The 17,986-nt window shown below is 32.9% G+C and overlaps 1 protein-coding gene across 4 annotated transcripts in view; it reads right to left on the bottom strand.

Annotated features, from left to right (window-relative positions):
- The window catches only part of LOC128553042 (paramyosin-like), a 64,413-nt gene that overhangs the window by 30,592 nt on the left and 15,835 nt on the right, over positions 1-17,986 (bottom strand). For all 4 annotated transcript variants that reach the window (XR_008369235.1, XM_053534150.1, XM_053534149.1 and 1 more), the window contains exons 3-5: positions 15,606-15,674; positions 14,745-15,137; positions 12,959-13,152 (exon numbers count right to left, since the gene is read on the bottom strand). Coding sequence is in view for 3 of the 4 variants with exons in the window: in XM_053534150.1 (XP_053390125.1) it covers positions 12,959-13,152; positions 14,745-15,137; positions 15,606-15,674 (656 nt within the window). In the remaining variant the exon portion in view is untranslated. The remainder of the gene's footprint in view (positions 1-12,958; positions 13,153-14,744; positions 15,138-15,605; positions 15,675-17,986) is intronic.

Below are 17,986 nucleotides of genomic sequence, written 5' to 3'. Positions count from 1 at the left end.
ATTTAAACGCTAACACTGTTACAAAACCGACTCCAGTGACATTAACTTTGAGATACCTGACCCTATGCCAAAATATACCTGCCTTATAAAGATTCATCCCTATGTGATGTATGACGGCTATAAGGGCAGTAGTTAGGTTAAGATGGAATGCGCCTAATTTGGAGTTATTGGGTTTCGTTTCGAAATTTTGATTAATATAAAATTCAGCATATTCCTCATAGACTGCTTATTTTACTTTTTTGATATTTCTGTAACTTTTTTTTCTGCAGAGCTTCAAAAACGACAATTGGCGTCCATTTTTGACGAACCGCGATTTCACGTCCATCAGACGATTTTTGTAAATCGTTCTGTTCATTCTAAAGAGATCGATTTGCTTTCTACTCATCACATTTTCATTTAAAATGTCTTTAAAATGGTGTATGATTTATGGAGATCATTTTAACGTTAAAGTCGATATTTGCGTTAAAGTGACGTCAGAGCGACAAATATGACGTTGAGTTTCGAATAAAAAGTTTGCTTTAATCTTGTCTCATGTAAAACCCAATCGATAGAATTTGACAAAAAACTAACATAATGATGAAAATTTTATTTTCTATGGATTGAAGGAATAAAATTATGGGGTCACCGATTTTATTTTCGCGTAAAATTACATTATGCTATCCCTACCCCCAAATCACAAGATAGCGCAATTGAGTATTTTTTCCAGTATCTCGTATTTTCTTCCATAAATCTACTATTTTATTTTTCTTAGTACAATTAAATCATAATACTCTTTAAAACTCTGCTATCTTCGGCGAAATCGTTTCAGAGTAGAACTCAGATTTTAATGTTTAGAATATATTGCGGCAAAATCGACACCGCATTACCGTTGTCCTGAATTACATTACTTTACCACAATCCCAGAAAATAAAAAATGCGTAATTCAGTGGATTTTTTGATGTTTTGGGATAAAGACAAACACATTTTGAGTTCTTTACAACTGTGCAATGATTTCATTCAACATTAAAATTGAAATGATTTATTTCGCAAGTTAATGTTAATACAAGAACAGTCCTGTATCGATGCACATTTACAAAAAATAAATAAGAAAACGACAGAATATAATTAAAATCTTTTATTTGAATTATCTCAACCTTTTAATTTTAACAATTACCTGTACAGAATTCCATCACAGGCCGCTATTTCCGAGACGTATTATCTGAGCGTAAACCTGGATACATAAAGAAATGAAATTTTCTGCATGTAATAGCATAGAGACAAACAAATAGAATACAACTTAGAAAATTTAAAAAGCCCTATTAAAGGTAACTTACATCATCATGTTTGAATAAACTTTATTAACTTAATGAACTTTACTACAAACTTTACGTTTGGGAAATATTCCGATTGTTTGGAGAATAGTCGGACACCCCGATTTCGAATAAAGTGCATCCTCTATGAATACCCGCGGGGAAACAAAGTATATTTGTTATACGGAGGTTGTTGCTCTGAAAAGGTTAATTTATTTAGTAACTTGGCTAGAACAGAAACACCATCCTTTGCAAAGAGGTTTTAGCTCTCCAGATATGTGTGAGGAAGGTTATCCTTGTATTCATAGACACGTAATAGAAACATATTCCATATGTAATTCTTTTTCCTAATAGTAGAAACCTATCAAACACCAAAAATATGAGTAAACATTCTGCTAAAACTGTTAAATATTCCACGAAATAAAAAAAAAATGTTTGTTTCGGGTTTAGCGCTGTTTTCTATGTTACGGCGGGAAGCTAACCTAGCCAGTGTTCCTGGATTCTGTATTCTCAACAAGTAACTTCCAACTTCATCACATAAATCAGAGTTTGAGGACGAATGATTTCGGACACGTGGCTCTTATCAAGCCGTCATGCCCTACCCGGGGATCGAACTCACGATTCATAGGTCTGCGTTCCTTCTATTCAGCTCAACGGGTGGGGTAAAAGACAGAAAGAAAATAGCGGTTGTAACTGAGACTCTTTGTAATTCAACAGTGGCTGATTGTTAAACATGTGTAATTCTATGTTGTCATTATCTACATGTGCGACTCAAGAATCGTAACTTTGTACGGAGGACTGGAGGCTCAAACTTGCAACCCCTGCTTTCGTATTTACGAGATATATTAGGATTTGTACGGGCACGTGTATATGTGTAAGGTTCACTTTACTTTCATTTTAATAAGCATCTTAGGTAGCAAAATTCAGAATGTAACAATTTTCAACAGTCATCGAAAGTTAATAAGGATACGCTAACGCGTATATGTAACCTAGGGATAGTATCTCTTACATCATGATTACGGAAATTATAGAAGTTATGATTTATTTCAAATAGCGCCTCTGGTATAAAATATCAAAAGAATGAAAAATAAACTTTGACTTTTAAAACCGAATTCTGCCGTCAATATATATGAACATTTGCGTAGAGCAGGTAATTTACCGCGGCAACTAATCTTATGGTCATCTTATGGGATGTGCGTGCGTGCGTGCTTGCGTGTGTGCTTAGGGAGTGTTAGGAATAATAAAAAGAAAAACAAGATTCAAACAACATTTACTCCCGAGGCGGGGCGGCTAAGTCAATGGTCATACGTCTGAAATAACAAACTTTAAAATATTTGAACTTGTATAATATTGAACTATGATATTTTACAATTATGTTTCAAGTGTGAAAACTCCGAACTATATACTAGTATACATAGCATACAATTGCATATGCATATTATTTTTCATTTTAGCAGTGTATTACAACGGAAAACTTGTTTATTGGTATTTCGAATAAGAAAAAGATGAAAAAATAATCATTATTATAAAGAAATATATTTAAAGCGATTATAAAAAATAACATATCAGTATTTTACGCAAAGTTGTCGCATTGGCGTATGTAAAAAATTTTGCATTGAAACCATTTCGCACCGGTCGCCAGTTTTACAGTTATAAAGACCTCTTTTGAAAAGAAAACCCTCTCTCACGTACCAAGATTCGTTTCACGTCTGTAGTGAGCTTCTGATGAATGAGAGTGTAAAATACTAAGATTTGAAAAAAGGTATATCAGAAAAACACGTAAACTAAGCTATATTGTGATTTGGGGGTAGGGGTAGCGTAATGTAATTTTACGCGAAAATGAATTCGGTGACCCCATAATTTTATTCCATAAATCGACAGAAAATAAAATTTTCATCATTATATTAGTTTTTTGTCAAATTCTATCGATTGGGTTTTACATGAGACAAGATTAAAGCAAAATTTTTATTCGAAACTCAACGTCGTATTTGTCGCTCTGACGTCACTTTAACGTAAACATCGACTTTAACGTTAAAATGATCTCCATAAACTATACACCATTTTAAAGACATTTTTAAATGAAAATGTGATGAGTAGAAAGCAAATCGATTTCTTTAGAATGAACAGAACGATTTACAAAAATCTTCTGATGGACATGAAATCGCGGTTCGTCAAAAATGGACGTCAATTGTCGTTTTTGAAGCTCTGCAGAGAAAAAAGTTACGGAAATATAAAAAAAGTAGAATAAGCAGTCTATGAGGAATATGCTGAATTTTATATTAATCAAATTTTCGAAACGAAACCCGATAACTCCAAATTAGGCGCATTCCACCTTAAGATGGTACTGTAAAATTTAGAAAGTACCACTGGCGATTACAATAGCCTTCCTTATTCTTTGATTAGTTGAGCTAAAATCGATCTATTATCTTTTTCACGAGTTGCTTTATCGCTCTCTTTAAATGTAAGACACTCCCATCGGTATAATACATTAGTAATTAATTCATTATCACAACCTTGAAGCATATCCTTATGAGCATAAAAAGGTACATTCATTTTATACATTTTGAAGAATAAATGGAAATTTGCATCAAAAATATACATTAAATTATTCACGTCTGCTAACTATTTTAGTTTCCAGTTCCCGGTATATTTCAACCGCGTGTTTGAGCCGTGACGGAATGATACACTTTTTCATTTTGGTTATATCGGTATTTGGATCATACCCGGCTGAAATATCTCTATAGAGTAAGTTGATTTGTATGTTTTATTTACCATGAACTTGATTATATCGCTGGTGCATTTGGTAGAGCGTTAGAGTTAAAAACCCAGAGGTGCGAGTTCAAGCCCAGATTATGGCCATATTTTTTTATTTTATCTAAATAAAGAATCTTTGAAAACTCTTAAAAACAATTTATATACTTTATTGATGATGTTTGACTTATCTTTATTTTCATTCGTTGTATATTTTTGATATATTTTGCTAGTTTTATTTTAATTTATTTCATGCCACATAATTTAACTTTTCTTGCTGTTTCTGTTGACGACCCTTCAGATGATCTCTGAGTTAGATGATGTATCGGTTTCCAAGTTAAGCTCGATGTTCACAGGTGCTGAAAGATCGTCAATTATAGCAATATCTTACTTCCAGTATTTTTGTTCAACTGACAGTACATGGTCAATACACAGAAACCAATCTGAAGATGAAACTGTTGCAAACCCTCCGTGATAATATATTTCACATGCGCCATCCTAAACGTGAAGTATTTTTGACTAGCTAACACATTAACAAACTGAACTGCACAATTTTTTTCTCGTGCAGTGTATATTGAAACAAACGATTATAAAAAAGTGAACTTTCCAAGGCTCGAACCTCGAAAGGCAAGTTTCTTAAGCCAACGTTATATCCATTGGGCCATGCATTTGCTTAGATTCAACAATAACTTATACCGCTTTACTTTGTAATACATATACGTTCCTACCCTTTTTTGGCGAATCAACTGTCCTGCATAAATTAGTCACGGCTCAAGAAACGTGGTCGAACTATAGTTATTTTACCGCGTTTTCTGCTTGCAATTCACAATTTTCTCATGTTTTCAGTGCACTATATATGTGACTGTTAACTGACATTCTACACTCAAGGTTGAATATTGACAGCATAACAAGTATTTTGATTATTTGTTTATTCTCGTAAGAAAACTTGGCAAACCCTTCTGAGACGAATATTCAGTTTTTGGACATTATTTGCATCTGGAAAAGAACACTCAATGTAATACCCAGCAAAAAAGGTAGCAATTTCGGAAAGATTTATTACTTTTTTCTATGTTCCGTAGTGTTTTGTCAAAATGAATATTTTGAGTTTGAAATTTTGACACGTGTAACGTGAATGTCCTAGAATTTATCAAAATACTGTTTCCACAAAATGAGACATTTCATATTGCTTAAAATTTTGATATTGGCTAGAATATCCTTTACAAAGATTATTGACATGGTAAGGTTCATCAACACTAAGAGATATATGCTAATACGGATTTAAAAAATATCTTGTTTTAATTTCGACCTATTGTGTACTTGAATTAGTGGTAATGTTGGATGTAGAAATTTGAAACAGGTTATCTGTAAACATTTTGAATATTTTAAGCGGCGGATATGTTACCTTCATAGCAAAATTATAAGTGACGAACTTCATATTCTTTTGTGATTCGGTTTTTATAACTGCAGAGAAGGTTTAAGTAATGTCGGGTCACGAAGTTTTCGTGCAAATGGTGCAACAAATTACTCCGTCTGGACAGAATGTTCAAATAAAGAAAACGTGCATATCAAAATCTGTTATCTCTTTTTAATATTTTCAGTTAGTTTTATGGTACATGTGCACAAGGTTTGTATAACACATATAGATGCATTTGTTTGTTTTTCTCTATGACTTTGCAGATGTTTTCTTGCTTAATGTGTTATTTTTTGTTACTGTTATTTAATATAAATTCACGATGAAAAAACCTGCTATTGAAGGAAAGTAAATATTACATGTATATACCTCTGGGACGAGTTTTATGAACTAGTAAATAAAAGATGTGCATATTGTATCAGTAAGTAGAAGTGAAGCGAAGCATACGTATTCGTATTTTAATTTATCGGGCCTAAATGATTCAGTAGTTACAGCTTGGTCGTATTTAAAGCGTTTACAATTCGGTTTAATTTTAGATATGTTAATTATTCTTTTTTCAGATGATGCTATTAGCTTTTAGCAGAATCAGAGAAAATGACAATAGAAAAATGCTGATTAATTTTGAATCGTGTGATGTTGTAATTAGCACAGAAGCTTTGACTTGCTTAAGTGTAGACCACGCGGTGGATATGTTTTCAAGAATGAATTGCAGTGAAAAGTAAGAATATGTTTAGATAAATTTGGATTTTAAAGCTACTTGACCATAGTTTAGGTGAATATTTTCAATGTTATTTCCACCATGTTTGGCATAGAATGTATATATGACACTGAAAAAATGACAAAGTGGGTGAAAATAAAGTTATTATAGATACTGTAAAAAAAATGCAAGAATAATGTAAATTGGCTGCATTACTTCAAAAGCGTTGAAACGGTTTGTCCCTTCCGCACACTATATTTGGTTATTTTTAAAGAGGCACCACAAAATAACTGTATTCTTTTGTATTTCCATGATGGTAATTATACATGCTTTGCATGAAGAAAATGTGAAATAACAAGTATCTAGTTACAAATTGAGCTTCGGTAGCAATATGTACATATATCAGTGTATTTAGTAAAATTTCGATCACATTTTGTTTCTACAGTTTAAATAATAATTCATATATATTTTTGAAACTATGCTGAAAGGAGAGCTACTGCATAAGTTTGCAGATAAAGTTGTCAAAACTCATTTATTCAGGAAAGGCCTAATATGTCCACTTAAAATCTTGTAGTATAACTATATTTTAAGAATGATTTTCATGAAGATTTCGTTGGTGAAAAAAGTAGGTCACTTGGTCGTGGTGGGTTTAAGAGTATCTTGCAAAATCTTATGCCACTAGTCACTTCAGAGTACTCTCTTGTTACGGAATTTTGAGAAAAAATATTAGAGATGATCAGCTTAACTTAGAGATCGTTTTATGATGTGCAATTCAGCATTCAGAATTGGTTAGAACTATAATGAAAATTTAGTATTTGTTTTTATATTTCAGTTGTAACATGAAGTCACCAAAACGTCAGTTATGTTGATTTTGAATCGTGTGATGTTGTGTTTAGCACAGAAGCTTTGATTTGCTTAATTGCAGACCGCGTGGTGAATATGTTTTCAAGAATAAAATTGCAATGAAAAGATAAGTATTTGTTTGGATAAATTTGGTTTTTAAGGCTACTCGGCCATAGTGTAGGTGAAAATTTTCAGTATGTTAATTTCTGCCATGTTTGGCATATGACACTGAAAAGTGATGAAGTGGTGAAAATAAGTTAGATTTTGGAAAAAATGCTAGAATAATGTAAAATGTCTGCATTATTCCGAAAGCGTTGGAACTGTTAAATACTTTCTGCACAATATATTTGGTTATTTATGAGAGTATCTTGCAAAAATCGTATGCCTATAAGTTTGTACCACTAGTCATTTCAGAGTACTTTTTAGATTTTTGAAACAATTTATTACTGAGTTAGCAATGTTGCTTTTACTTTGGCCGTACTTCGAAAATGTGAGCTATATTTCGTGCATTAGTACGTTTCCTGCCATTAAGCCATGCATTATTGTGTTGACTGTCTTATTACAGTTGTATGAAAAATTCAGCTACAAAAAAAGGTACATCTGTGAAAGATAATGTATTTGGTATATTGAGCTGTTTTAAAGAACAACCGTGCTGTGATGCATTTGTTTTTACATTTAGCCGTACTTTGAGACCACTGACCGTTTTATTTTTGTTATATTATGAGAGTTTTACATGCAGATCAATCTTGAATCCATTGATTGTTGTTTTCAGATGTCTTGTTTAGGAAAACGTTGGTTGGTGGATGATATGTATTTTAGAAGTTGTTAGGCTAACAAAAAACTACAATGTACGAAACATTGCTATGAAAATATGAAATATCTAATATATAATGTTCTTTTCATTGAAGGATTTTTACGTTTTGATATATTCAGTTGTTTTTAAAATACGACCGTGCTGTGACGGTATGTTCTTGTAATTTTTCGAATATGAGGCTAATGTCCGTTTTACCTTGGTTTTTACACCAAAATATAATCATTAATCCATTAATTCTTTTAGATGTGATAACCGTAACATTGTTTGACTGACAAATATTTCAGACGTTTTCAAACTGTAGTTATTAGCTTAACGAAGGGATTGTTTGATTGATATCCTGTTTAGATGTTTTAATTAAGAATATGTGAGAACTGCGACGGAAGATAAGTATTTGGCTATAATGCGGAAAAAGTGACCGTTTTACTTTGGTCGTGCTGGGAAAGCATTTGTGTTTCTTGATGAAAAAGGAACCTTTTACTTTGGCCGTGCTGAGTAAGCGTTGGTTGGCTGTTTATTTTAACCGTGCATTATTGCGTTGACTGCCTTATAATCAGTGTGTTGTGAAAACATTAGTCATCACACTTTTACTTTGGCCGTATTTTGAAAGTGTTGGATGCTTTTTTCTAGTCGTGCATAATTGCGTTGACTTCCTTATTATTGGTGTTGTGAAAACGTTAGGTATTGTAACTTACGTCGGCTGTCCTATGGAAGTGTTGGCTTTTTTATTTTTGTCGTTTATTATTTTGTTGACTGTTTTATTTCTGTTTTGTGAAGTAATTAGCTGCAGAACTTGGTACTGCATTAATGAATGATTATTATATTTTGATAAATGAAGTTTTTTGAAAAACGACAGTGATTTTGTCTTTTCAGTTTTGACATATTCAATTACTTCAGTTGTGCTGTGATATATACATTTTTTTTCTAGATCAATCGTTAATTGTTTTATTATGTTCTTTTAAGATGAAGTGATCAGTGTTACCTTGTTTGGTGGATATCTATTTCTGTTGAGCTAAGAACAACAATGAATAGATAAGTATACATTTGTAATATAGGGAGTCGCTTCAAACTTAATTTAAAAGGATACGCGAATGCACTGATTTTTTACATTGTGCTTGTACGGCTAAGTGTTACCTGTTTAAGCTCAATTTGCTAAGGATGTCCGTTTTGTTTTTACTGTACTGTAAAAGGTTTTACTGTTTTGACTGGTTATAACGCAAAAGAGCTGACTAGCCAAACAAGTTTTTATATCAAACTTCATATCAAACTTGGTGAGAACTGCAATGAAAGATAAGTATACTTTTTGAGTATCAAGCTATGTGTCAATTTTACTTCAGCTGTGCTGTGAAAGCGGTGGGTGTTTGGAAAAAAATGAACGTTTTACTTTTGTAGTGCTGTTAAAGCGTACGCTGTATCGAAAAAGTGACCCTATTTGGTTGTGCTGTGAAAGCGTTTGCTGTAAAGTGATATTTTGCTTTGGCTATGCTGAGAAAGCATGGGCTGTAAATTTCAGTCGTGCATTATTGCGTTGACTGTCTTTTGAATGCTTTGTCTATGTTACATTAATATTAGGCTGTGCTGCGTTAACTTTGGCTAGCGTTCTGAAAACTTTGGATTTTTCTAAAAGAATCTTTAGAATTTATTACACTTGTTTAGCTTGATTGGAATGCTGTCAAATACTAAGACCTGTATCCCATATTTTTGTTTGTTGTTTTTGTAGTTAGGAACAAGAAATTAGTGAATAATTGATTCACTCACGACATAGAGTGAGTTATTCACGTTTTTCATCGTCTGCTAACTATTTTTGTCTCCAGTTCCCGGTAGTTGTTTTTAATGCGTTTTCTGCTTGCAATTCACGATTTTCTCATGTTTTCAGTGCACTGTATATAAGTGATTGTTAACTGATATTCTTCACTCGAGGTTGAACATTTGACAGCATAACAAGTATTTGGTTATTTGTTTATTCCCTTCCACCCACCCTTACAGTCTCTTAATAGTTGTTGCTGATGGCTTGTAACAGTATTCGAATATTAAAGGCAGATTTCAGTTTCCTTTTTGACTGTGATTTAAACAAGACTATCATTTAGTTCTAGAGAGATTCCTCAGGCCAGACATTACGTCTCCTTTATGTTCTGATAGAAAATAAGGTTCACAGTTACGTACCTTATATTCAAGGATCTTTAGACATGAACAGTTCCTTCATAATTATTACTGTTGAGTATGCATGTATTACTAGAACTTTAATGGCCGATATACATTTAACATTATATGAGAACATTTGAATTCTTCATGCCATACTCGGTAGCTACATTTAGGAAAGTAACATTCACAAGTACGCATTTAATTCTATATTAATATATTTTATGCTGTTTTTTACACATGCAATGCTATACTTTCGTTATCAAATGGAAATTGCCGTTATCCTCTTTTTAGCTAGTTTTCATTTTATTTTGATTTTATCTTGAAAGAATGTTATGTTTTACACACTGCATGTTTTTTTCTTATTTTGTGGTTATTCAACGAAGCTGAGAGAGACAAGAATGGCCATCTTATATGCTGTTTAACTATTCTAGATTAGATGAGTTCATGTTATTACATTTGGTTCATTCGGGACCTAATAGAAAACACATTTTTACAGTTTAGATTTTCATGTACATCTGATTGTATGTTTGCCTTAAATTTCGATAGTATGTTTTCAGGCTGAGTGGTGTACAAAGATAAAGATAACCACATTTACCCCACTTCTACTGGTCGATCATCACGATATCGCACACCATCGTACCATCTGTCATTTGGAAGACAAATATATTCGTATTTTTTGTACATTGGAATGCTGTCAAATACTAAGACCTGTATCCTATATTTTTGTTTGTTGTTTTTGTAGTTAGGAACATGACATTAGTGAATAATTGATTTACTCACGACAGAAAGTGAGTAAACAGAGATTCTACAAGACAATTACCTACTTTTTCCAAAAAACTGAAACAATTCTACGCACAAAATACTAATGTATTATCTTATCTAGAATTAGCAAAAACAATAAGCACTTAATACAAATTCCTATTATATATTTGGTGGATCAAACTTTCGAGTAGTAAAATACACGATCATATTTCTTCGAGACATTCAGAATGAGTGCAATTTCTTTATTTTATTTCAACAAAATATTAACAGTTATTTGTCTTTAAGAAACTCTTCAATAGTTGAGAAGAAAGAGAGCAGAGAAAAATTCCTACAGAATAATTAAAGCTAATACGACAGTTAAATGTATGCTTGTTCTTGACTGTGTATTTCCTGTATGTTTTCAATGGAACATGATCATTGTAGATACTTTTATAGTGTGCTCCTTTGCTCTATTCTGACATTTAAATTGTATTTTTACCGAAATATTATTGACGCCTACGTTTGAGGGGATACACTGTACTTACCTTCTACAGAATTATTATTATTGATAACAATAAAAACGTCACTTTAATTTGTGGCAGTTCTTTGTTTTTCTCAAAATGATTAGAATATCGAACACATATTAAATGTTCTGAAATATTACTGAAAATTAACTGGATCATATTTTGTTTTAAATATGAGAAAATATACGCAAAACCACACTACTAAAACAATTTTTCATTTTAATGAAGTTAAGAATTCTTCGACTACAAAAATAAATGTAATCTATTATAAAATTTGAACGAGTGACAAACTGTAGTGTATAGGCAAACATTTGATATGAATGATAACAATAACGATACAAGCAGGTTTGATTAGCACAAGAGGGTCATGTTGACCATGTCGTTCACATATGTCGTTCATCAAATTTTCAACGCAGTCTTAAAGCTGTAACTTGAAATCTGCAAATGCGTATGGGAAAGTCATCTGCTTTTTTTATTTATCCCTTAATGCAAATTATCTATATATATATTCAATGTATCCTCGAGATCCAGTTAACTTTCAGGGAGAGAAAATATAGCTTCTCTGGTCCCAGTCAGTTATCAAGACTAAAAAGTCACTACTGATTTGTGAGACATGAACACATAGAATTGAGTATATATATGTAAATGTTGAACCAGTACGAATGTGTAGTAAATTCAGGCTCGCATATAAAGCAGCATCGAAACTAATCTTATCTGGGTTAGTGGACTTGCTGTGGCATGTGTGTGTTCGTCTGTACTGCTAGGCGCTTTGCCCACTGGCACCAGATACCCTAGGTATTCTATAGGAGCCATGGTCATGAACGGGAAAGTGCACTAACCCGTTTCAATCGTACATTTCTCAACTTAAACGCGCAGTTCGATGAATGGGTACCTAGTATATTGAACAAGCGAATTTATCTTCCATCGTGCACCAGTCACATTGTCTCAATATTGCATATTGTTCAATATTCCATATTGCTGAGATTATCAACATATTTCATGATTTCGTCAACGTTACTGAAAAAAACTTGCTCGACCTTCCCTAATGAATATCCGGTCTAGAGGTCACGGCAAAACGTAAACAAACAAAAACAGAATTAAAAAAAATCACAATTTTACACTAAAACTTGAAATGATGACTGAAATTCATCTTGTATATGATCTCTAATTTGAAATCGTACATTGGTCTGCATCTATTATGTTTATTTTATTCATTTTGCACATTTATGCTGCATTTTCACATTTTAGTGAACACGTGTAGTAAAATGACGATTGACATACATTTTCACAACAGCCAATCAGAATGGTTTTGTAATCTAGAACGGAACTTCATCACGAAGTTCAAGCAAGTTTTTTGTGTAACGTTGTAATAAGTATAAACTACGCGTTGTTTTTCTAAGATAAGATGTATTGAAAAATTCTGACCGGTACACAATGGAAGATAAATCACCATTTGTTTGATACCCATAGTACACATTTACCGCACTGCGTGTTTTAGGTATGAAATGCGCGATTGAAACGGGTTAGTATATTTTCTCATTCATGACCATGGTTCATATAGAATACTAGGGGTAGGGTATAACACGTACGGAGGCATTTTCTGTCTGATCTGGTGCCAGTGGCTTTGCCGTAATTGGTCTGGTATTTTGTGGTGGTGATTTATTTCGTATAAATTCTCTCTGTCTATCAAATTGAATGTTTTACGAGTATATAATTATAAAATGCATCCAGAGCTTGAAATTAACTAACCTTTTCCATAGTGTCTTTCATCTTTTCAATGTCAATCCCTGTTTGAAGCTCTACTTTTGTCCCGACTTCTCGTGAAAGTGCCTCCGACAATTTATTAAGTGTGTTAGGCGAGTCGCCGTTTTCAAATAGTTTAAAAGCACTCCTTACTCCAGCTTCATCGTTGCATTCGAGTGTTAGATAGACTGACCCTTTCCCTGTAATTAATCTTTCTTTATATATATAAACATACCATTTACATAACAAAAAAAAAAACAAAAAAAAAACAAAAAAAAAAAACTAGGACAAATTGAGGAAAAAGATTTATATTGATAAAACACTATTCCACTTTAATTGCGTTTTTGCGCACTGCATATAACACTCCCATGATCGGGATCCGATATACATTTTCAGCGGACGGGAAGGAGTGTTTTACTTACATTTAATTCGAATAAGAATTGACAACTCAATGTTTTACATGGGATGGTCCAATGTGTAGATCAATATACCGGTTAAATGCGGCATAATGTGTCATATAACGATGTGTCAGTTATATCTTTCCTTAGTTTTACTACAAATAGGACAGTTCAAAATTAACATAGACTTCTTTTCTAATTTAATATACTTTATGAAGCTAAACAAGACATATTATATCGTAATTGTTTCTACAAAACGCACTGCAAATTTGACGTAATTATGATCATACAATCAGATATCACGCCATCTCGCCTTCATCAAGATGCTTTCATTAAGTTTGCATAAATTTATATTTGCAAATACAATGTATTTTTTATAAAATTTTATGAACAATACCCAAGTCATTATATTTTTTTTTGGATAGAAAACTTAAAAAAAATGTAAACTTATGCCAAGCATCTCAGACAAGGTGATTAACTTGAGTACTAGGTCTTTATCCGAGGCGTCATATAGAGACGTCAACGTCGTATCACGGATGTTTTAAAACATTCTCCCTCCACCTTCTCTGTCTTTAATTCTGGACAACTGGACCAGTTGACAATCAAGTCACAGATGACCAAACATTCTTATGATGTCTGCTCATTAGTTTACCTTTGTTGCCTTTAAGTGGGAGAAACTAAGAAAGAAGCAGGGAAACGATAAAAAATAACATGCTTTCAATAAAAATATACGCGTGACATTACAATCTATTTCCAATTGTTTTTCTCCCCGAATCTGGAAAATCTATGTCGGTTCTGCTTGCTTGTTTGTTTTTGGATTTTCAGTTACGTAATTATGTACAATTAACCTAGTTATCGAGTGTTCCTGGATTCTGTACCAGTACAAAGCTGTTCTCTAAAATAACTGCCAACTTCCCCAAATAAATTAGAAATAAAGAACGAATGATTTTAGACACAATGTCTTCTATCAAATCGTGACGGGGAACATATGTCTCGACCGGAGAATGAACACACCTCCCGGCGATCCCTAGATCTGCGCTCTCCCTACTGAGATAAGCGGGCGGGTATGCCGGTTTTCGATCATGAAAGTGTAGTTTGGGAAGAAATATATCAGTGTTTATTTTTTCAAAATATTCTCTAAGATTTAAAGCTAATTTTGTCCTTGCGTATGCGTTACTCAAATCGTAATAACAATTATTTTATGAAATAACACATTACCGAACAACTATGTTTCCGAGAACGTGCTTGAACCTCATTTGGTAATAAAATATTCTGAGAGCTACAAAGTCAGTAAGACTATTACATAACAGTTTTATCTTTGAAACTTTTCGTGCTATCAGATGTTAACGTATTACTTTATTTAAACCTGATTGTATTATAAATAAGTATTTTACCTGCTTTCTTTGTGGCACACTGGAGACTCTTTAGATCTACATTTATTGTTATTTTTGCTACGCAAGAGTGACATATTTCCACAGCTTTCTCAATGTATGATAACCTTGGTTGTATTTGTGGGCTTTCCAGGTATAGTGTTACGTCTCGCAAAGACTTTACTGTTGGACACAATAATGTAAACAGAATGGATCCTTTCTCTGCCTTAACAACTTTAATACCCTGTTTTTCCATTCCTTTGAAAAGGATTCCAACAGCTGATGAAACTTCATCATTAGAGCTGTCAAAATCGAAGCCTCCTTTGATAATATTATCAGACGCTTCTTTTATGTGTTCCTGAACTTGTCGTCTGCTTCTTGTACTATTTGTGCTGAAATCCATTCTAACCAGAAGGGCTAAAATTATACACATATGTTAATACTTGCGTATGCTTCAGTGGCTTGCGATTTTATAAATACCAGTTATGGTTATATGCTTTATTGATTTATTGATTTTAACACATTTACAGTAAAGACTGTTTATTGCAGAGTATTTTTTTCGTCATATTCTTGTTTTTAATTGTTATTATATATAATTATGTGGTAACGTTTATTTGAACTTGAAGGCAAATCGCCATATATATATATGGTGATTATTACCATTACTACTGTATAATAAAAAAATACAATCATTCGTGTTTTACATCTATGACTTGGTATTAAACTCCTTGGCAGCTAATGCTGTTGAATGTAGCGTAAACATATTGTCCGACTCGCACCAAAAATATTAGTATTGAATCAAAAGCATTCCTAGGTAGAAAAGATACTATAAATTGATTATGAAAGACAATATTTTCAAACTGACACAACATAAAATATACATACCTATCTGGTTACCTTGTTTCTTTTGTTCTTTCTTAATTTCCGTCAGTTGTTCAATACATTTATTAATCTCTATAATAAATGATGAAATGGGATTAATATTATTAAACAATAAAACTTTATGTCTTTAGTAGTAAAGAACTTTTGCAGAACATTAAATTTTGATAAGTAACTTTATTTGCATATTTCAATGTACTTTTTCTCTGACAGTATTATAGTGTTTCTAAGAGATAAATCAATTTTAAAGAAAAGGTAAAAATAATATGCAAAAATGTAAGCAGAAGAACTTGTATTTAACTTCAAAGAAAAACATTTTAATCTTATCATCAAATATCGATTACCTAAATACATATGTAACGTATTAAATGTGTCGTAACATGCACATGTATCTGTATGTCCTTCATATTTTAAGTACTTTAAATGTTGGAATAATCTAAGTTACCGGAACGGCCATCGTTGCCGGATGATTAAGATCTTGGTCACGAAATAATTGTGTGTGTGTGTGTGTGTGTGTTTATTTCCTTTTTATTTCTCGTGGCCAAGAGATAACTATTTCTTTTCTTTTTTATTTGTTGTTGCCACGAGATAGCATTTTGCTTTTTGTTCTTTCGTTTTTTTATATATCGTGGCCACGATATTACTTCTTTGTTACATGACCCCTCTGAGCTTCCGTATTATAGAGCCTTAAACATTATATTTTTATTATCAGTCAGTCCCATTTTCCAGCATCATAAATTTCCTAGTTAATACAAAATCAGCTTTTCTAATTAAAAGAAAAACAATACTTGCAGCCAGGAAAGTCACCATATGCCTTATTTGATATCCAATTATTACAAAATTCCTCTGCGGGGGTGGTGGAGGATTCCCAAAACCCTCCAGTCAGTCTTGTACTTGTTTACAAATTACTCCGCATTTACTTAGGAACTTTTTTCCTACAAAATGTCTGCACAGTTGTCGACACGTACTTGTAGCAGTCGGATCTTGATTTTGAATTGTTCTAATTAAGCCGAAAACAGAGGGTCTTGACTGTGTCCCGCCATTACAAAAGTTTTTTCAGTTTGGAGATAATTTAACTTCATCACGTAAAGAAGCGCAAGACTCTTACAGGATTGTTTCTTTGGGCACTATAACTGTGAATTTGTGTTTTTGAGGCTGTTTGCCTTCTGTGAACTTTATTTTTATAAACGTTACGGAACCATGGCGGAGAATAGACGTTCCGATAGACCCAAACCAGAAATGAATTACAGGCATTTACATGAATACGGTAAATCGTCGCCGTTGAAGATTGTAGAACTCCCATCGGAGCCCCAGGAAGATGTCGATGAACGCTTGCAAGATGATATTTATCCTGCTTCCGGTGACCATGAGCAAAATGGTTGTTTTTCGCTTCCGGTAGAAGAGGAGGAAAAAGTAATGCTAGAAAAAAGACTGGCACTTCTCAAAGAGAAAGAAAAGCAATTGCAAAAACATAAAGAACTTGCGACTTACGACGGGAGGTCGAGGAGAAGGAAAAATCAGTGTTAAATTTGGAACAACACTTGAGTTTGGGGAAATCAGGCTACAACGTCAACGAGTAAGACGAAAAGGGATAAAACGACAAAACAGAAAAAGAGCCATAAAGACAAAAGTACGTCATCCGATTCAAACAACAGTTCCACAAAAGACAAAGGTAGGAAAATATTAACTATAGACACTTTGAGAAATATCCCAGGTCTAAAAATCCAAGCAAAAAAGAACTCTTAAAATTAGGAGTAATAGACAGTGACAATGATAATAACAGTTCTGATTCGTCAACCGATTACAGTTCAGACACTGATTCCAGTTCGAGCTCTAATGATTCGTCAAGTTCATCCTCTGATTCTAGTTCTAAGTCAAAGAATAAACATAAGAAAAAGAGTAAAAAGAAAAATTCTGGAATCAAATCAAAATCATCTGATTCAGTTAAGAATAAGCAACAATATCCGCAGGCTCATTTGCGATTTGATTTTGTTAGTCGAACTATTGAATTTAACAAGCTAGAAATGAATTTAGTTGTAGCCGGTGAACTAAAAATATTTTCTAGTGCAAAAGTTTAAAAAAAAAAAGAAAGAAAAGGTAGATTAGAATTTTCAAAACGTCTCATGTATTTGAGCAATGCTTATGAATTTCCAATCATCAGAACTCTGTATACCGCTGTCTTAAGGGAAATAGAACTATGTCACAAAGAATGGGATAGTGAATTTCACTATGTAGAAAATGCAGTCCTGTCAAGATACAGAACAAAGGTTAAATCCACAGAGTCTTCCAGTAAATTCAAAAGTACAACTTCTGTAGGCAGAAGTGTAGATGCTGAAAATTTATGGTTCTGTTCTAAATTTCAAAGAAATAAATGTGATCATAAAACC

Source organism: Mercenaria mercenaria, unplaced genomic scaffold, assembly GCF_021730395.1.
Source record: "Mercenaria mercenaria strain notata unplaced genomic scaffold, MADL_Memer_1 contig_3417, whole genome shotgun sequence".
NCBI classification, from domain to species: Eukaryota; Metazoa; Mollusca; class Bivalvia; order Venerida; family Veneridae; genus Mercenaria; species Mercenaria mercenaria.
Note: the sequence above shows the minus strand (reverse complement) of the source record. Positions and strands in the feature narration are given on the sequence as shown.